The sequence below is a fragment of the Chlorocebus sabaeus genome, chromosome 25 (genome assembly GCF_047675955.1).
Source record: "Chlorocebus sabaeus isolate Y175 chromosome 25, mChlSab1.0.hap1, whole genome shotgun sequence".
Taxonomy (NCBI): Eukaryota; Metazoa; Chordata; class Mammalia; order Primates; family Cercopithecidae; genus Chlorocebus; species Chlorocebus sabaeus.
In genome coordinates, this window is record NC_132928.1 from 79548525 (window position 1) to 79570554 (window position 22030).

Consider the following 22030-nt stretch of genomic DNA (forward strand, 5'->3'; position numbering starts at 1 on the left):
TCTCACAGTTCTGGAGGCTGGAAGTCCCAGGTAGAGTAGCTGACAAGATAGGTATCATTCTGAGGCCTCCTCTCTTGGCTGCTATCTCACTGTGTGCTTCCATGATCTCTTATTTATGCACATGTGGGAAGACAGAAAGAGAGACACAGAGAGAGAGAGAGAGAGAGAGACAGACAGAGACAGACACAGAGAGAGAGAGAGAGAGAGACAGAGAGAGACACAGAGAGAGAGACAGAGAGAGAGAGACAGAGAGAGAGAGACAGAGAGAGAGAGAGACAGAGAGAGCAAGCTCTCTGGTATCTCTTCTTACAAAAACACTAATCCCCTAATCCCATTAGACCAGAGCCCCATCCTCATGACCGCCTCTGACCCTAATTACCTCCCAAGGCCCCATCCCCAAACACTGTCACATTGGTGGCTAGAGATTCCACATAGGAATCTGAGAGGGACACAAACATTCAGTCTATTAACAGTAAGAAATTGGCACATTTTATATGCTCAATAAATATTGGGTAAATGCATGCTTACTGAGTGACAATGTGGCACCAAGAGTCATCAATGGTTCTTTGAGTTAGCAGTGACAAAAAAGAGAAAAATAAAGTGATAGCTAGAGGGAGCTGAGAGTAGATTGTGATTAAAAAAAAAAAAAATAGCCTGGTAATATGCTAAAGGGAAAGGACCAGTGGTAAGGGAGAGTGTGAACATACAAGTGAAAGAGAAAATTATTCAGAGGTGTCTCTGGGGCACGGAAGCGGGTGGGGGAGCAATCAGAATACAGAATCGAGTTGGTCCTGGGAGACCTCTCCTGTCGCCCTGTAACTGGAGAGAGAGGTCTAAGAATCAGTGGTTTGTGTAAAGAGAGGTAAGGAGTCAAAGGAACCCTTGATAATGGCTTTGTTTTGTCCGATAAATTTGATATGAATGAGAGGAGACAGTAGGGCGAGAGATTAAAATGAGAAGTGAGGTTGTGTAATAGTCAGAGTGAGGAGACACTAGACCACACACACAGGGATAGAAAGGTTGCTAGAACAAGGCTGAGAGGACATCTAAGTGTGGACAGACGTGTTTTTTTTTTCCCCCAGCTCCTCTTTGCAGTTTCACTACAGGCACGGAGAAAATAGATGATTGAACTGATCTAGGGATTTTGTCTTTAACAAAGTTGGCATATATAAAGAAATCTGAAACAAATTATTTAAAGTGATGCATGTAGCTAAGTCCGATTTTAAAAACAGGTGAAAGTTAGAGGGGTTTGACGGAGTGAGCAAGAGACTAGAGATGGAAGCAGAGAACAGAGTTGGAAGAATCAGTGAATGGGGAAGGAAACATCCATGGCTGAAAATAGACTGGGAAATGGAGCCTGCTCCACACTGGGTTTGAGTTCAAACTGGAAAGTTCTTGTTGGCACCCGACGTGAAACTGTTTGTGGTCAGTTCTTACCCTTTATGACTCTGGTGTGATTGCCAAACAAAACATCCATGCTTTTCTCTAGTCAAATTCATATGACCTTTGAATAAACAAAGTTATGGGAAGTGTGGAACTCCCTTTTTTAAATTCTTAAATTTTAAGAGTATTCGATAATGTAGGGTTTTTTGATTGCTGATTTTGTCAGTCAGAAGCTTTTTCTTTCCTTCTTTTGGTTGACAGAGGGATGTAAAGAGAGTAAATGCGATTCCGCATTGATCTTCCCAGAGAGTGACTCATAGCATAAAATTCAACCAAATGGGAAGTCCCCTAGAACTGCTCTACCTCTGGGCAACTACTGATGACACAGGAAGACTTTCATTATTTTCCACACAAAATTTTCTACCCTGGATGTGGTTTGGGAGGGGGGCATCTGTAGTCTTCAACTCACCATTCGAATGGAATACAGAATATGGCCATAGCAATGGGCTATGACGCCCAGAGGCACCACCAGGCAGCCAAGAAATAAGAAAAGCACAAAGGAGGAATCGTTGGCATCCTTGGATTTCCAGTCCACAGTGCAGCCTAGTCCGTGTACGTCCAGGATGTACCTGTTCCAGCCCAGGAGAGGTGCTCCTGCCCATGCCAGTGAGTAGAGCCAGATGTAGGTAATGGCCCTCCAGGCCCAGGAAAAATTGATCACTCTGGCATGGACCACGCGAATGTAACGTTCATAGGCCAGCACAGTTAGGGTGGCAATGGAAACAATCCCTGCAAGAAGAGAAAGTGGAAAAGTATAGCATGGTGCGGGGGGAGACCAGGCATAAGAGATGTGATACATTCTCCACTGGAAATACCTTAGACTATCTGAGACTGAGAGAGTGCTAACAGTGTCTTATAGTCCCAAGGAAATTCTATTGAAAACAGCTATCCATAAAAGGAACCATAGAAGGGCAGTCAGTGGCTCACGCCTGTAATCCTAACACTTTGGGAGGCTGACGTGGGAGGACTGCTTGAGCCTAGGAGTTCGAGACCAGCCTGGACAGCATGGCAAGCCCTGTCTTTACAAAAAATACAAACATTAGCCAGATGTGGTGCCACATGCCTGTGGTCCCAGCTGCTCAGGAGGCTGAGGCTGGAGGGTTGCTGGAGCCCAGAGAGGTCGAGGTTGCAGTGAGCTGAGATCGTGCCATTGCACACCAGCCTGAACGATGGCACTAGATCTTGTCTCAAAAAAAAAAAAAAAAAAAAAGAAAAGAAAAGAAAGAAAACATAAAATGGAAAATGCCATGCAGATTAAAACAAAGATTAGACAAAAATTAAAAGCCCTAAATCAGCCCCACCCCAAAGATGCTCCTATTGCATTAAACTTTCTCCTGAAGAGAAATTCCAGAACGAGTGAGGGAGAGTCACTAGAGCAAGTGTCTCTTTTAGTTTACCTTCTCTTGGCTGTCTCTGAGTCAGCCTTTAAAGTTAAAGAGGGTTGCAAAAGCGCAAACTGAATGACGTCGCAGTAAAATGATGGGGAGGATGGCCGTAACCTGCCTGCTACCAGCAGATGTCAGCATACAAACTGTTCACACGCGAGGATTGCTGACAAGGGTCGGGGGTGCTTCTGGGCTTCCATGGTCTTCACGTACACCGCTATTTTGCAACAAGTCCTCTTTAATGATACTGTTTGTATATTTCTCTGTCACCTTCAGACAGTAAGGTACTCACTTAACAAGCACCTACTATGCGTCAGCCACTGTGCAGTGGATGTCCAATGATGACTAAGAGACAGAACTCTAGATGTCTGAAGGGAACGTATCATGTGTAAACACTGACAATGACCATGTAATGTGTGGATGCTACAATTGCCACACAATGGATTGGAGACACAGAAAGGGAAGCATTTGCGCACAAGGCAGAAGCACATTCCAAGAAGAGTGCAGAAATATGTACTGGGGCATGGAGACGTAAAAGGACACAAAGGGGTCTACAAACGATGATTCAAAGACGCCAGGGCTCATAGGACATGGAAGGAGGAACTTAGAGAGAGCCACATTGACAAAGGCTTTTAATTTCTAGCTAATATTTGTGTTATTTTAATTTTTTTTGTTTTTTAACCTTTTCCTCTATGAAATAATAAATTATAAATCTGTTACTCTCTTGTCCTTTTACACAATTAAATTCCTCTTGTCCTCCTCCTCCTTTTTCTTCTGAAATGGATGCTCATTCTAGCAGTAGTAGAGAATTTAAAACACGATTGGAGGACATGGAAACCAGCTTGAAGGCTATTGCAACTGCAGGCAAGACATGATGGGACCTCAACTAGGATGACATTAAAAGGCATGAACAACAAAGTCTGGATTCCAGAAACATTTAGCAACTTGTATCAACAGAATCTGTCTGTTTATCGAATGTGAGGCATGAGGGGAGAGAGGAGTTAAAAATAACTTTGAGGTTTTGGCTGGGCATGGTGGCTCATACCTGTAATCTCAGCACTTCAGGAGGCTGACGCAGGTGGATCACCTGAGGTCAGGAGTTTAAGACCAGCCTGGCCAACATGGCGAAACCCTGTCTCTACTAAAAATACAAAATATTAGCTGGGCATGGTGGCAGAAGCCTGTAATCCTGGCTACTTGGGAGGCTGAGGCAGGAAAATTGTATGAACCAGGGAGGCAGAGGTTGCAGTGAGCTGAGTTCGTGCCATGGCACTCCAGCCTAGGCAACAAGAGTGAGACTCTGATTCAAAATTTAAAAATAAAAAATAAATAAATAAATAAACAAATAAAATAACTTGGAGGTTTCTAACCTGCCTAAGGAACAGTGAGTGATTACATGAACTGAAGTAAAAACCACAGGGTGTATGAAGAGATGTGGGGAAGATAATAAAGTTGTGAGCTTCCTGGAGCATAAATATTTGTTGAATGAGTGGACACAGAGAGATGGAAAGAAAAGCAGTTCAAATGAAGAATGAAAATAAGACTGGTCTCCTGAGAAGTAAGGGAGAAAAGGGTGTGGGCGGCAAACAGGTTAAGAGGCCCGGAGGCAAGTCCCAGCTCCCCATGAAGTAGCTCTGCAACTTTCAGCAAATCAAACAATCTCTTAGACCTTTTTGTTTTCATAAAATTTAAAATCCCTTCATATTTTAACATCTAGTGATTCTGCAATTATGTAAGTATGAAATACAGAGGCCCTGGACTCAGAAAGCAATTGGCATAACATAGTTAATATTCATTTATCCCATGATGGGTCTGTTCTTCTGTGGGATTTGGAGGGTGTGGGGCAGTATTATTCCCAGTGTCTCATATACATGGCATCCAATAAATGTTCACTGAATACATAAGTGAATATTTACTAAATACTCAAGCGATCGGAAGAAGATTGGGTTTTGGAACAGAGTGGAAGAAAATACTTCAGAGAGTAATGGTATAAGGCTGAGTGTGGTGGCTCACACCTGTAACCCCAACACTTTGGGAGGCTGAGGCGGGCAGACCACCTGAGGTCAGGAGTTCAAGACCTGCTTGGCCAACGTGGTGAAAACCCATATCTACTAAAAATACAAAACTCGAACAGGCACGGTGGCATGCATCTGTAATCCCAGCTACTCGGAGGCTGAGACAGGAGAATTGCTTGAACCTCGGAGACGGAGGTTACAGTGAGCCGATATTGTGCCACTGCACTCCAGCCTGGGTGATGGAGCAAGACTCCATCAAAGAAAGAAAGAAAGAAGGAAGGAAGGAAGGAAGGAAGGAAGGAAGGAAGGAAGGAAGGAAGGAAGGAAGGAAGGAAGGAGAAAAAAAGAAAAGAAAAGAAAGTAACAATATAATGGCAAATAATGGATTTAAATTCAAACCACAGTAGTGGTTAATGGGGCAATGAGAGTATCAAGGTGGATGACTTTTGTATTCAGAAGTCTATTTTTACCTTATTAAATTCTTATCTAAAAAGTGATATTATCATTTCTTTACCTGATATTATTCCTAGAAAAATATCTAAAAACCTAAAGATAATGACATAAGTTGATGCTAATGAAATACTGTTGGTTTTACGTAGTTTACAAACTTTCTTATTAAGTATAATGGTATTTACTTTTATAACTGCCTTTATGTGTTAAAACATAGTTTGGCCTTCAACTTTTAATTTACACTGAATATGATCTACTCTTTTATAGGCAAGAAAACTCAGTAAAAAATAATTACACTGTTGTAAATTAGTAAATTTCAATGTACCTTAGAGAGGAATAAATGAGTTCTTATGGTGAAAGCAATAAGCTGGTAAAATAAACTGGTATGAGTATATCATGTTCATATATTCATTCATTCATTTAGTCATTACTTATGGCTTGTGTTGTTTCAGTCACTGTGCTGGAAAATACACATAAAGAGGTGAGTGAAACCAACCCTCACGGCCCTAAGGTCCGGTGGGTAAGAGAGACAACAGAAAAACAAATCAAACAAGCAAATCCGGGCAGTGCTATGAAGAACAGAGAATAACATGAGAATAACATGAATAACATGGGAATAGAGAATAACATGAGGCATGGTGGGAAGGACACAGAAAGGGATGCAGCTGGTACTGGCAGGGGGTCAGGAAAAGACCCATTGCACTCAGAGCTGAAGTCTGAAAACCCCCAGCCTTGTGATAAGTCAGGGTGCAAGAGGTTAGGAACATTTTCCTTCTGGTTATGTTGGTCAAAGAGACTTTAACATTTACTAATATAGTTTTTGATCATGCCTGTGTCTCAGCGAGCACAATGACTTTCAGGTGCCTGATTTCAGTCGTTATGTACCATGACATGTTAGTACAGACCTAGCAAACTTTGTATTTCCTAAGTCTTCCCTGATAGCACGAGCATATCACTGAGTGGCAGCGTCAGTCAGACTGACTTAGTCTTCGAGGGTCACCCAACTGAGATGATCTAATCTACATCTTCCTTGCAAAATATGCAGCCCTTCTCCCATCAATGCTTTATTTACTAACAAATTTTGGTCTCGAGTTGGAATTAATTGCTGTGTTCTATTTGATTCCCACAGCACTCTCCCAGGAGGATAAGAATGAAAGGACTGTTTTACAACTACTTTAGACCTTTAACTGATGTTAAGCCTTATTACTGGAAATAAAAACTACATGGTATATGAGCAGATATGAGGAAGACAACCAAATTCTAACTTCAAATGGTGCATCCATTTCCGTGAACACTGAAAAGCAGTGGGAATGATGAGTGCTGCAAATTAGGTGCCGGTTATGCACCAGCTCCCATGATCATCACTCCACATATGATATGCACTCTTCTGGAAAGAAGGTCTGTGGCTCCAAGGGTTAAGTAATTGATGTCTATACCAACAAGTGGTGGAGACAGTTTTGAGAACCCAAGACTTACTCCAAATCCCGTGATTTTGTCTTAATACCACCTGCTGCCACTAGAGGGTGACTTCTACCTCTCCCCAAATTCTACCAGTGGTGAAGTGATGTCTGTGCCTTCACTGCAAAGCTGCAGATTGATCAGGTATGTGCCCATCACTGTGCTGAGTAGGTCTTTTGGAGAAACCAGATACGCGTGGTCCCTACTCTCAAGAAGACTGCAATACTGTATTTTTATATCACACACAACTGAGAACAATGTAAGATGATACGTGATCATATGTCAAAGTTATGGTGCAAAAACAAACCAGAAAAAGTAAAATCCCAGTGGACTACTGGCTTCATTCAGAGATAAAGCTTAACTTGGGTCCTAAAAGATGGAATAGGTGTTAAGGAACAGAAAGGAATGAAATGGGCATTTCTAAAACTGAAGCCTCCTTGAATTATTGTAAGAGTGCCTTGGACTCTGGCTGTGGAGCCGGGACCAAGAGGTGGGAAGGTCAGTCACTACAGGGGATGGCGCAAAGCTGAATCTGCCTTCCGTGGCTATCCATGGTCCACAGCAGGGATCTTCCATCTTTTTCTTACTCTTTTCCCTAATAGAATTTTGAAAAACTATGTATACAACCATATTTAAACTGTGACATCTACATTTTTTGTCTTAAGTTTAAAGAATTGTGTAATACAAACTTTTCAAAGTTGGAACCATTGGAAAGGGCTTATGTACCCCCAGCGGTTTTGAAGACAGCAGTCTGTAAAATCAAATCTCATTGGCATATCATTAGGCTTTGCCTAAGCTTGCTGCATCGGGATACACACCACGCCCAGGCTGCAAACTGCCCGGCATGTTCACTCAGCTGGCAGCTTTGATACCGCCATTCCTTCTGCCTGAATTGCTGCCAAAGATCTCAGTCTGGAGAAGACAGATGTGTAAGCAAATAATTACAGGAATGTGATAAGAGTTAAACAAAGCTGTGTTGGGGATCTGGAGAATGCAATGTAGGAAGTACTTATCTCTGCCTGGGGAACCACTGGCAAAGGTTTTAAGGGAAAGCAACATTTGAATTGATGAATGGGAGTATTTTATCAAGTTGACAAGAGTGAGGATATTTCAAGGCCAAGGATACAATATGTGTGAAAGCATAGAAGTGAAAAAATATATTTACATGTCGACTCTGTGCTTCAGTTTGAGTCAAACAGTTCTTTCCGATATAATGTAATGATTATACACTCATTTGCAATATTTATCAAAAAACACACGTCATACACATACTGTGTGTCAGGCACTGTGCTAGGCAATAACAAAAAGTGATGAATTATAAACAGAGAACTAAACTACTATAAAACAATGTGATAAATTCAATAATAGAGAAATGTGTTCGAGGCCAAAAGTCCTGTATTCAATTCCAGTTTTCTCCATATTACCTAATGAATAAGTCATCTGACTTCAGATCAGTTTCATTTTTTTTCACATAATTACTATGTGACCATGGAAAAATTAATTAATGTCCTGGAATCTCAATTTTCTCACCAGTAAAATAGGGATAATAGTACCAAAATGCTGTCTCATCGTGTGGGTGTGGGCGTGTATTAAATGAGAATATAAATATGTTTAGTAAAGTGGTAATGCATAAGGTATTATTATTATTACTGAATAGTTGAATATCTGGGAGCAAAATTGCTTTAAGTAGTAGAAAGTGGGTGGAAGGCATGGGAGTGGACAGGACTCTGGAGCTTAAATATTAATGCAAGGTGTGTCTATCAATGTACAACTACCCAATAATATAGTTATTTTCTCACTTTGGTCACTAGATGGCTACATTGAATAGCTTATTTATAGTTCAAGTATCTAGACTGGGGTAAGCAAGTTCACACTAAACAGAAGAGCGTGCTTCAAAAAAGGCCATGACCCAGACTTGTTAATCCTTACCTGCTAGATTAAAAAGTTTAATATAACAAAACTTATGCCTTCAAGGAGCACACAATCCAGAGAAAGTGGTGGAAGGAGAAACTCTGCCTATAGTGGGAGGAGGAATACCCAGCTCAGGAGATTTTCTGTGGGAAGCAGGTACCAACTGAGTAAGTCTTAGATATTAAGCACACTTTAACGAGGTTAAAAAAAAAAAAAAAAAAAAAAATGATGGGGAAGAGGCAGCCAACCCTCTTATCCTATTTCAGGAAGAGAAAACAGCTTATGTAAATACATGGAGACCTGACAGAGCTTGCACCATTTGGGTGCCTGCAAATAATTCCAAATGGTAGGACGGAATTCTAAACAGAGAATGAAAAGACTAAGGACTCTCCTAGGAAAACCCTTAAATGCCATGCGTGGAGCTTGGAATGTGTCCCGAGGGCTCTGAGGAGCTATTAAGTCGTTTTTATTCACTTCCATCGCTGTACAATTCTAGAGAATTTTATTGTCTTTTGATTTTGCTTTTGGAGATTTTCCTCATGGGAAGTTCCCTTGGACTGCAATGAGGAAAACGGATTGTGCGCCAAGCCTGGTTCTAGGGAAACCTAGTGGAGAAATATGGTTACTGTGATAAGGAATGAAACCGATGCAGTGGCACTAGGGAAGGAGAGACGAGGAAGGTCCACCATATTTAAGGAAGTTAATCTTTGTTGGCTGTGGGAATGAATGGAGAAGAATCAAAGGAAGTCTTGGGTTACTGGTTTGTTATAATTAATAGATGATGTTGCATTGACTTAGAAAAGAAATGAGAGAGAAGTAAATTTGGAAGTGAAGACGATTAGGGGATAACTTATGTCATCATAGATTCTCTGGATCATTTTGAAGAGTATCTGGATGGACTGTATTTCAGATTCTCTACCTATAAAATGGGGCAATTGTAAATACCTGTCTTGTGGTCTTGTGAGCTGGCAGGGTGGATGAGCACACAGTAAAATCTTCCAAACTAAGTGCATACATTTTTCTCAAATTAATGAAAATTTTGCTCATTCAAAAATATATCGATTTATAGCAATTTTAAAAGATGCAGTTTAACTATTTTTGTTCACAGATAGTAATGGAAACAAAACTCTATGAAGATTGCTTAATAAAGATGCTACTTTACTAAGTAGTGGTCTTTATGAAACCATCCCTAGAAGCTTTATAAAATTAATCAAGGAAAAAGGGACAAGGGGAATGTGAAAGAAACCAAGCCTGCGGCACATTCACCTGGATTATGAGGTCAGCTTGCTCTCTGACCTGCTTCCTTGTAGTTGTTTGCCTCTTGTCCCAGAATCACGTAGACCCTGTGACAAAATTCTAATTCCCCTTAACTGCTCTATAGATAACAGCTTGAACATTATATAATGTTAAGTTTTCTGTTTGAGATATTCTTTCAGGTCCTACGTACCAGTGAAACTACTGACATCAGCTTGCCTGAAGGATCCCACGAGAAGCTGACTCACCAAAGAATGCAGTTTCCACATCCTGATGATTTCATCCCCATGTACCCCAACCAATCAATGACCCCAATTTCCCATCCCCTTTCTCCTCATGGTCCCCTTAAAAATCCCAGCCCAGAACCCCCCAGGGAGATGAATTTCAGGGTCTCCTCCCATCTTCTCACTCAGCACCCACTCAATCATGGCTGTTACCATGCAGCTGGCATACCATCCTGTTGATCCTATAATATCTACTCATATTTGAACAATATTAAAGAAAACCGGTAAATTTAGTATGCCTGAAAAAGCTTGTTCTTTTAAGCAAGTAACCAATTCTTCTTTGAAATCTTGTTTATAGTGCTTATTTGTTGAGAAAGTTTCCCTCCTCCTTTTTATTTAATTGACAATAGTAATTTCAGTCCACTAACACTTATAGAGAGTACTTACTAGGACTGTTCTAAGTAGTTTGCCTGTGTTATCTCATTTAATCTTCGTAACAACTCTGTGAGACATGTAGAAATTATAATTACAATTCCCATTTTACAGATGAAGAAACTGAGGCAAAAATGGTTTAGTCATTTGCCAAGGTCACAAGCTAAAAAATAAAAGAGCCAAGACTCAAATCACACAGTCTGCTTCCCAAGTCCATGCTGTGCTATACTTGTTTTCTAATTCTCCTTTGAGAATTATCAAAAATTTTATATTAGTGATGTAGAGTCTCTACAGAAAGCATATTTAATCCATTATATGCTACATATGTTCTGTAACCATGTCCACCTTTGATATCAAAAGAAGTCATTTTTTAAACTCAATATTCTTAAATTGAAGAATTTTAGAGAAAATGAAAGACTACCTTCATTTGAATAATATCTCTCAGCTGTCAGAATGAGTGCTTTCCATTTGACCAATAAAAGCAGTTTGCTACAACCACCAAAATGATGGTTGGTTTTTATTATATATGTTTTTAGACATTTACTAGATGTCTATTAAATTTTTCATGTTCAGTAGTCTTCATGTTTAGTGCACAATGACTCAGTTCCAAAGGAAACCCAGCACAACATCAAAGTTCAAACCCTTTCCATGGGTTAAAAAACTATGATTTCAGGCCCAGTGTGGTAGCTCATGCCTGTAATCCCCGCACTTTGGGAGGCCAAGGCGGGCAGATCACCTGAGGTCAGGAGTTTGAGACCAGCCTGGCCAACATGGTGAAACCCTGTTTCTACATAAAAATGCAAAAATTAGCCGGGCTTGGTGGTGTGCACCTGTAGTCCCAGCTACTTGGGAGGCTGAAGCAGAAGAATGGCTGGAACACATGAGGTGGAGGTTGCAGTCAGCCGAGATCATGGCAGTGCACTCCAGCCTGGGTGACAGAGTGAAACTCCGCCTCAAAATTTTAAAAAAATTATGATTTCAGGTAATCAACTTATACAGAAATTTATTTCTGACCCTTGTGTGTCATAACTACCCAAATGCTTGCAGTGCGTTTAAAACTGAGAGCCCCCTTAAGAGAGGGCCAATGACTACCAGAAGAGAACGACTGAATGAGGCAGGCCGCATGCTGTGGTCTGTGGCTAGCTGCTCACAGTTTACAATGCTGCACTGTTGTTTCCGTTGTGGTCAGTCATGCTATCCTTCAGTGGTATTTCACATGCGTTGAATCTTTTTTTCTATTAAACTTAGTGACTTCTTTTTTCTAACAGGGGACACAGGGGCAAATAGTTGACATAGTTGTTAAAGCACACGGACTTTTTTCGCCATGAGCATCTTCTCCGAGGCTACACTGGGCACCTGTGCAGTGACTTGGAAATCATTCCGGGCTTATCTTCCCTCTGTTATCTTTGGTTCTTTTAATATCAGTTCCCCTTGTCCTCTGACCATTCTGGCTTCAAACTTGGCTTATTTTCTGCCTATAGTCCCATTTGGATAGATATCCTAGCCTTAGACTCTTTGACTTGCCTCTGATTTGACAAAGTTTTAGGTGTTTGTTTCCTCCCAGTAACTGCCTAAACTTCACATACCGTAACCAAGGAAAAGGAGTGCCCTATCTTGGAATAGGACCTCATTAGAACTTTTTCCACACTTCTGCCTCTGTTCGGCAGGAAAGGATATGGAACAAGATGGTTAACAATGAAAAAAAAGATCATTATTACACTAAGAGACCCAAGAAATATCCATTATGACCAGACTCTATGGGCTGAGTGGGAAAAAACAGTTTGAATATAAAGTAACTTCTCTGTGGAATTAATTAAGGTTCAGAAGAATCACAAACATAAGCACAATGAGGCCAAAGTCTAAAACAAATAAACACACACACACAAACACACACACCAGTTGGATGAAAGCACCTAACAGGAACTGAGAATTCTAAATTCTAATCCTAAATCAACTGCACTCATAGAATAAAAGTGTGAAGTTGTGGTACCACAGATAAAATGGGAGGCATACACTTTGTTTCCAACACTTAAAATTATTTCATGAACACAGCAATCTGGGTTTTATGATAACCCACCACAGTATGCTCAAGAAAACTGCATCAGACTCTGATCCGCTTTAGGAACACATTGCTTTGCTTAGTCTTCCCATTCCTCTCTCCCCTGTCTCGTATGTGCTTTTAAAACCAACAGAAAACCTTTCTTGGGAAACATTTCTAAATTCATTTCCATGCCTCATACCATTCCCACTATTCTAGTGCAGGTTCATATTCCACAAATGACTGCTGTCACCCATCTATGACTAAATTTCTTTTGTTTCTGCAGCCTTTGTCATCCTCCTGGGAACCACATACCAGATTAATCATTGACTGGACTCTATTTATGTGCCATCCCAGATCTCCGTGACCCCACTCACAAGCCCCCACTCCCAACTGTGGGCCCTATTTGTCTTGCTTCCCAGCAGCGGTGGCTCTATGACTATAGTTACAAAGCTTCAGCTGCTGCCACTGTCACCACCAATGCATACCTACATGCAAATAGTGCCTCGCTGCACTGGACCCACAGATGCTCTGGCTTCCCTACTGGCTGGCTGCCTGAAGCTGGCTGATCCAACCTAGAAGCAAAGGGACATTGACACCTCAAGGAGCAGAGCTGGACCAATTGCCAGGAGACAGGAAGAAGCCAGAGATTAGATTGCTTGCACTCTCCTCTCATCCCGTGGGTTGTTTCAAGCTGCATTAGTATCAGGTAGTTTCTCTGAAGAGTCCTGCAAGACCCAGTGACCCTCTGTGGTCAGCTCAGTGGTGCATCCTCTCTCTCAGATTTGGCCTCCTCCCTTCCCTGCCTCTTCCTCTATTCCCTTACTCTTGATTCCCTGGGATTATGCTCCCCAATAAATCAGTAGCATATATATGCTTTGCCTTAGGCTTTATATGTGGGGAACGTGTGCTAAGATAATCATCTTATTACTTTCACAAAGCCCTTTCTAGAATAATGACCTGCAAAGCTCCCTTCGTGTAGCATGCTGGCTATTAAGAAACTGTGTATTTCTTGCACTACCTAGTCAACCTTCTCTTTCACCATTTATAACTTCCTTAGTGCACACCTCACTCTGTCCATCCACGACACAAACAGACTATCTTCATGGCTGCTATTTCCTACTTAACTGTATTTTGGTACAATTCTGTGTACCATGTCTTACCTCTCCAATTAAATTGTAAACTTAAGTATGACATACTTAAATATGTCTTTGTATTTTGACATCATTTTGGCACCTAGAATAGTACAAGGGATTATTACGTATTTGTTGCTGATAAAAGTTATATACACATGACCGACCATGTTTCTTCCCAAATAACAAGGAAAAATCCTGGAGTAAACAGAGTCATCCCTGTAATTAACCAAACTCAGGTGAAACATTACTTAGAAATAGCCACAGTGACATTTCAATGAAAAAATTTTTTTTCCTTAGGAAACTAGCAATACACAGGTTAGAAGAACATAAAATGAGGCCAACTCTCTGCTATTTTACCTAAAGGATCTCTTTTTCAACTCAAAGTATGATTTGACAGTCCTTACATGATAATTTTTGACTATTAAAAAATCTATAAAACATTCATTTTATGAGTGTTGTAAAGTCAAATGACAATCCTGTTAGATCATCTCTTATTCTCTAATCAAGATAATACATTATAATAACTTTGTTTCATATGATATTTTATAATTTTCAAAGTACTTTTAAATGTATTTTTCTAATTAGATCTTTCCAGACATGTCAGGCAGGAAAGTCTCATTGTCCCCATTTAATGCGAGGGTGAAAAAAGGGGCTGATATCCGTGACTAGCCTAAGGTCACAAGACTAGGAAGGTTCTGTTTGAATGAGAACCCAGATCTTCTGACTGCGAGCTTGGAGCTCTATTTGGATTTTCCCCAAAAAGATTACACAAAGCAAGTTGTTTCTCAGCAATGGTGAAGCTTGGGGTCTTTTTAGTTCTATGAAAACATTCAATACATGAATAAATTGTGGAACAGCTCTGTGACCTGCAATGATAAGTCTAGTTTCTAGGTGTTCCTTCCTAGATTATGAACCTGGCAGCAAATGAAAAAAATCCGATATCCCAAAGGAGCAAATTAAAAATATGAGGGAATCTCACAGGCACTGAATTAAATCTTCACTGCGTCATTTATAATTTACATAGCTCTCAAGGGAGCTCAGGGTTTAGGTTTTAGAGCAGGTGATAACAACACTGATTCCATTTAAGTCATTTTCTATTACCCTGCTGCTGATGCAAATGGAGATTACGGAAACACAGTCAGAGGTGAGTGTGACTCTTCTCTCAAGAATGAATATCACGGGCTCTACTATAATTGTGTGTAAGTAATTAATCAACCAGAAAATGTGATATGATCTCTCAGGACCACATGAAGGGAATGAGAGAAGCAGCTTGTCATATATAACATGCTAAGGAAAAACATAATTGCTATATAGCCTGTGCAGTTCTATACTCGGGCAAAATGCTTTAAGTTTAAAACAAACTTGTGAGGTGGAGGCGTTGGAGTATAAAGCAAAACCCACATTGGTGACCAGTGTGGAACAATTCGGATAGGCAAGAAAAATCTCATTTCCTTGAAAGTCTTAGTCATCCTGATCTGAGAATGTCAAGTAACGAAGAACTAAAAAAAAATTTTAAAAAAATTATGAAGGTGGGAGAAGGAAACTTCACAAATACGAGATATTTTCCCCAAGACCACAAAGTAGGTGTTAGAACAAGGCTAGTTCCCAGACCCATTCACATTCTACTATTTCAAGCTTCTCTTCCACACTGTCAAATTGGGGTTAACATGAACTTAACTCTCGTCTTTGATGTTCAATTTAATACCTTCTGGATCAGAGCAGCATGTCTCTTTCCCTTCATAAGAATGCTGTTTCCGAACGCCAGCTTTTGAAATAGCTATACACAAAACTCCTGAGGAGACTGTTTAAAATGCTGATTCCAAGGCTCTGCCTTTGAAAATACTTGATCTAGTAGGCCTGGGTCAGAACCTGAATATCTGTATGTTTAAAAGTTACCATTGATGATTCTGACTTTCAGAACAATGGGTCAAGATTAAAATCAGATTTCCTTTAATATAATCTCTCTGACTATTCGCTCATTCCCCAGGTTCTCCTCAATTCCCATCACTGGTGCAGGAGCACAAGAAACCACTCCAGATGCCTCTGAATCCTTTAGTCTCAATCCCACACCAAGAGGTGCATGGCAGAGGGGTGCCCGCTCTCCCATCTCCGACAGATTCTGCAGCCAGCCCATTTCTGGTCCATGCTGACCTTCATCGTTTTCAGCAAAGCAACACCACCATCATTCTGTCTCTGTCCAGGAAGCAGCACAGAATTCAGAATATATTTAAGGACTTTAGTGTTCTATGGAATAGTTCTCTTCAATGAGAAGACTTTCACGTGTATGCTAGGGTTTCAGCAGTTTAAGGCTTTCCTCTTTGCTCATTGTATCATATTTTTTTGCATACCCACTTTTGTATTTATTTATTTTTGCTTATTTCATCTTATCTAAGAATCCTTCTACATCTTTAAGAAACAGAGAATAAAGAGATATACCTCAAGCCTCCAGTGGACAGACTAGTTTATAGACATATATTTCAGATATAAATGAGGATCACTCCAGGCAAGAGAACAGTACATACTTACAATTCAGTGCTATGGTGCCTTTCATGTGTGAAATCCTTCATTCTTCAGAGATCTTTCTATATCAACACTCCTTCATCCTTTGGAACTTGAGAACTTTCAGGATAAACCTTCTGATTGTTTCATACCGGGCTCTAAAACTTGCTTGCCTTTGTCCCTATCTGCTGCTCAGTGGCTGCATATTAGGAATTTGGAAATTGCCCCAACAGAAGAACTGAACTATTCATTTGCATTAACATTTCACAAAACAGTAGTGCACAGGACACCAAAAGCAATGCTATGCACAAGGCTCCCTCGTTGAGAGGGTCAGTACGGATGTCCAGGTACCAGGCTGAGCCAGCCCTGAGGAAAGGGCACCTTTTCTAGTTTATATAGGCAGCTCTGATTTTTGTACTTTACTCATTTCTAGCTTTTATTCCTCTTTACCTATCTCCTTGTCTTTTGCAATTCTGCTGCTTCTTATAGTCCAATAAACTCTAATAATGCCATATTTTATAGAACCTGGCACAGCATATCATAAAATGGCTGAAAGTGATGTCATATGAAAAGCTCTTAAAAATCGAACTAAACACCCTTGAGGTTCACCCTGGCCTCGCCAGTTCCCTAGACTCCAGAACCCATCAGGAAGTGAGAAGCTTGTTGGGGAGACATGGGCAGCTTCATCATGAAACAGACTGATGTTACTTCCTAGGGAATTCTCTCACACTATGGAGAGCAGAAGCCTGGATGCACAAGAAACTTGCGGCATATTCTAAGTAAATCAGATAAAATTGTTCCAGGACAAATCGCGGTCTAACAGCAGACAGTCACCAGGCCGGTGTGTCTAAATCTTCTTTAAATATTTGAGTGGCTCTAACGTATAGGGCCCTGAGCTTAGTTCTGGAGAAGCAAAGTCATAAAATATGGTCCTTGATGTAAAGGGGAAAATGCAATATGAAAGAACGAACTAAAATACGAAATTGCATATTTGAAATGCCAAACGAGACATACAGATGTTAAGTGCCAGAGGAGCCCAGACAGAGCAAAGTTCACCAAGTACTGGGGAACTACGGGGGGCGGGCGGGGTGGAGGTGTTAAATAAAAAGGGTAGGACTAAGGGAAGTTGAAAATAATCTGAAAATTTTCCCAGCATGTACATGCCTAGCAGTTTCAGGTTTAATTATAAACCCTAGAGCAGCATTGTTCAGTAGAAATATAATGTCAGCCACAAACATTATTTAACTTTTTAAAAGGCAAAAAGAAACAGATACAATTAACTTTAATAACATATTTTATTGTACCCAACTGGTATGGACTGGATGTTTGTGTCCCCCCAAATGCATGTGCTGAAATCCTAACCCCCCAAGTGATGGCATGAGGTGACACCTTTGGAAGGTGATTAGGCCATGAAGGCAGAGCCCTCGTGAATGGGATTAGTGCTGTTATAAGAGGCCGGAGAGCTAACTCTAGTTCTCTTTCTGCCATGTGAGGATAATACAAGCAAGCACACTAACCTGGAAGAGAGCCCTCACCAGAACCCAACCATGCTGGTACCCTGATCTCAGACTTCCAACCTCCAGAACTGTGAAATATGAATTTCTATGTTTATAAGCCACCTACTTTACAGTATTTTGTTATAGCAGCTCGAACTAAGACACTGACATATGCAAAATATTTCAATTTGTAATCAATACAAAATTATTGAGATATTTTATATTTTTCTCATACAAAGTCTTGGAAATCTAATGAATATGTTACACTTACATCTCAGTATAAACTAGCTACATTTCAAGAGCTCAAGAGACACATGTGACTAGCAGTTATCATATCAGACAGCATGGCCCTAGAGAAACTCTGTGCATTGGGCAGGAAGAAATGTGTATAAATATATACTCTGAAGCATTATATTATACTGAAAAACAGGAAATGGATCTCCATCAAACGGGAGAAATGTGTAAATAAACCATGAACAAAAGGATGGAAGCATTGCTTGGATTCACCTTAAATTCATGTTGGTGACCTCTGGGAGGAAGGAGGTAAAATGGAATGGAGGAAATACATAGGTGTGAATTTTATCTGCAACATTTTAATTCTTTAGATTAAAACAAATACAGAAATATTAGTCTTTGCTCAATGGGTAGAAGATACATGGACTCTTACTGTATTATTCTTTGTATTTTTCTATATTTAAAAGCTTTTAAGAAAATTACAAAATAAAATTCACTGAGGATATAGAGGTGCAAGTAGTAGACAATCAGAAGACTGGCTCTTTGAAGAAATAATACAGTCATAAGTCAAGGGACAACTAGGGATGGTGGCTTGGTTTGTCAACTGATGGGAATGATCCAGAAAGGAGAGTTAAGGCTGTGAACGAGAGGTGATAGCTAAAGTTTTATATTCCCTGCACATCTGTGTGACAAATGTGAGTTCAATTTTGCAACCTCACGTTGGGAGAGTGTTGATGAAGCAGAGGGTTTTATAGAATGAGGGAGTAATGCTTCAAAAGCAGCAGTGATACTTAATGAGTCACCTATTCCACTACCTGCCCCTGGGGCATACCTGGTGTTAAGGAAAACACAGCTGGGAGAGGTGGGAAAGTAAGGTTCTTGGGGGCAGCCAGGGTTAAGTTAAAGTAAGGAGGTAGAGAAATGTGCAAAGATGTGGAAGTTATAGGGGAATGTACTGCTCATGAAGGGAGGATCCAGGGGGTGTACATTGGAAGCTCAGGATTGGAACAGATCAATAAATATAATGGGTCATAAAGAGATGTGAGGCCAGGCATGGCCAACTGGAGAGGTTCTCCCTTCTGGCATCAACTGATTTTCGCAGGAATGTGAGGTACTACGGGATCAGTTCTGATCATCTTCTGGGGAGAGGCAGGGTAAAGAGTGTTTCCAGCGTGTAGGTCCTGAATGATTTGCTTGGTGGTATGTTGATTTCTGGAATATGTGCTCTCTCAGGCTTCAAACTGAGGACTTTTGAATTTCTTTCAATGTTTCACTCCTCTAACAGTACTGTGGGAAGACAGAGTGAGACATAGTGATCAAGGGCACTGGGTTTAGGTTCCATATCCTCCACTTTTTGTGTCACCTTGAACAAATTAATCTCCTGGTGCTTTAATTTTCTAAATGTAAAATGGAGTGCTGATATATCTATCTACCTCACCGAGTTGAGAGAAAAATAAAGAGTTCATTAATATGCATAAAGCTCTTATCACAGTACCTAACACTAAGTGTTAGCTATGGACATTATAATCAGTGTAGCTATATATTTATATGCATTCATGATTATCTCCTTAGGTTAAATTCTTGACAATATAATTGTTAGGTAAGAAGGTGTGCAAAATTTTAATGCTTTCATGTAACTTGCCAAAATACTCACCAGAAGAGAAATTAAATCTCGCTACCATATCATCTGATACTTGTTTGATTCCCTCTTATTTATGTCACAATGCATGACAACCCACTACCCACTCAGGAATCGGTTACGATAGTCCTCTGTGTACCTACTGACCCACAATGCAGGAGTGCGGCCTGGTGATCCGCATTTTAAAGAGGTGCCCATTCAATTCATTAGCAGTCTTCAGTTTAAAACCATTGTTCTAGAATTTCATCAATTGATAAATCAACTGCTAAAACATTGGTTTTACCCAGTCTCTTTGCAATGTTAACACTTTGGCCCACGCTCTTGCTGAAATTCCTCTTGGCTTCTATAACACTTCTCTCTTCTGCATCATCTGCTATTTCCATACCGCATGCTTTTTCCCTTTAAGGAGCAAGTAAGTGGGTAATCTTATGTAACTGGCAAGTCCAAAGTGGCACTGGCTTTAAGCATAGTGTCCAGTACAGAAATATGTGGGCCGCGTCATCTAGGGGCCTGAAGCAATGCCATCAGGGCTTTGGCTCTCTCCTCCCATCACTGGCTTAGTTTCTTTGTATTTGGACAGACGACTCCCTGGCAATCAAAGTACTGGCACACTCTGACTCAAATCCCTGAGCTTTCAGAAGCCCAGGAGGATTTTTTTTTTTTTTATGTCTATACCTAGAAATCTTAAAAAAAAAAAAAAAAAAAAAAAAAAAAAAAAAAAAAAAAAAGGACAATCTTTATGGCTCAGGACTAATCCAGGGGTGGGAGTTACTATGCCAAATCAGACAGGGTACCATGTTTGCATTACCAAGTCCACAGCTATTAATTTTCTTCTGATTTCTCTTCCATTTTTGCAGTACTCCCATTCAGTCAATCACTAAGTCAGGCTAATTTATCTCAACAGTTCTCAAATCTGTCCTCTGCTGTCCTGACTACTATTGCCCTAATTCAGACTCTCACCATCTCTTGCCGAACTATTTTAATAGCCTTCTGTCTGATCACCCTTCTCCATTCTTGCCTCTCCTTGATTCGTCTTCCATACAGACACAAAGAAAAGCAAATGCAATCTATTTCCTTATTTAATACCATTAGGTGCTTCTCCACTAGGATAAAGTAGTCAGAATTCCTTAGAATGGCATACAAAGCCCTCCAAGATCTTCCAGAGCTATCTACTGATCACCCTGTATGACCAAAACTAATCCATTTGCTTTTCCTCAAACCCTGTTTCCAGTTAAACGAATTACATACATTCAGATACCAAAGCTGAAATTTCAGACATTCTCGATTCCTTTCCCTCTCTACCTAACTTGTAGACATTTTCTAGATCCTGTATTTCTGTCTTTAAATTGTTCTCTGCCTCTTTCATTCCCTTCGTTCTGCCCTCTCCAGGCCTTATTACATTCTTCCTCATTGCCAGTCACTTGCCTCCAGTATCCACACCTTTCTCCCAGCCTCCTCTCCCCTGTCACCAGGCTAACCTTTGAAACATGTCTTATCAAGAAAAACCTTCCATAGTACCTCATCCACTGAATAAAAGTCCTCAAATCTTAGCAAGTTATTCAAGGTTACAGACACTGTGGACCCTCTTCGACCCGTCCTACCTCTCCACGCCAGGCCGGGCACTCCATGCTCCAGACACTGTGGACCCTCTTCCACCTGTCCTGCCTCTCCACGCCAGGCCAGGCACTCCACGCTCCCGACACTGTGGACCCTCTTCCACCTGTCCTGCCTCTCCACGCCAGGTCCGGCACTCCATGCTCCTGCCATGCAGACTGTGTCCTCAATGCCTCCATGCCTGTTTCTGCTCTTCTTCCTACACGGGGTGTTGTTCCTCGTATCAGCCCACGGAAATCCTTCTCAACCACCAGGGCTAAGCAGAAACACCTTTTCTTTTTTGAAGCATTCCTAGATTTCCCTAGTAGGACTACTCTGTTTATATACTGTAGAAATGATCACAGCCTGATTAATATAGTGGTTAATTGTGCATCAATGTCAGGCCCAATAGCTTGAGTGTTCCAGTACTCACAGATTCTGACTTTCAGAGAGTTACTGAGCCTTATTTCTCATCTACATATGGAAACGTTAGTACTTACCTCACAGAGTTGCTTTAAAAATGGAGACAAAATGTGTGAAGAAATCAGAACAGTTCCTGGCACATAAACAGTTACTAGTGTTCCTGGACTTCACCAGACACCTCCAAAGGCACCACATCACATCTCAGTATAGCATGTGCACTAAGCTTAGGGGTGATGGAATCAAACTGCCTGGGTTTGAAGCCCACTTCTACCACTTACCAGCTGTGTGATCTTGGTCAAGCTCTTTGTCTTCACATTGTTTACCCGTCTACAAAATGGAGATAATAAAATACCTACCCAATTGGGTTTTCATGAGGATAACATAAAATAAATATAGCAAG

General features: G+C 40.7%; 1 protein-coding gene across 2 annotated transcripts in view; it reads right to left on the reverse strand.

The window, feature by feature from the left end:
* OPN3 (opsin 3) overlaps window positions 1-22030 on the reverse strand; it is a 47319-nt gene that overhangs the window by 9195 nt on the left and 16094 nt on the right. Inside the window, exon 2 of one of the 2 annotated variants that reach the window (XM_007989938.3) lies at window positions 21216-21427. In XM_007989938.3, the coding sequence (XP_007988129.2) occupies window positions 21216-21427 (212 nt within the window). Of the gene's footprint in view, window positions 1-1852; window positions 2173-21215; window positions 21428-22030 lie in introns of both variants that reach the window. The other variant, XM_007989937.3, reaches the window with a different exon arrangement.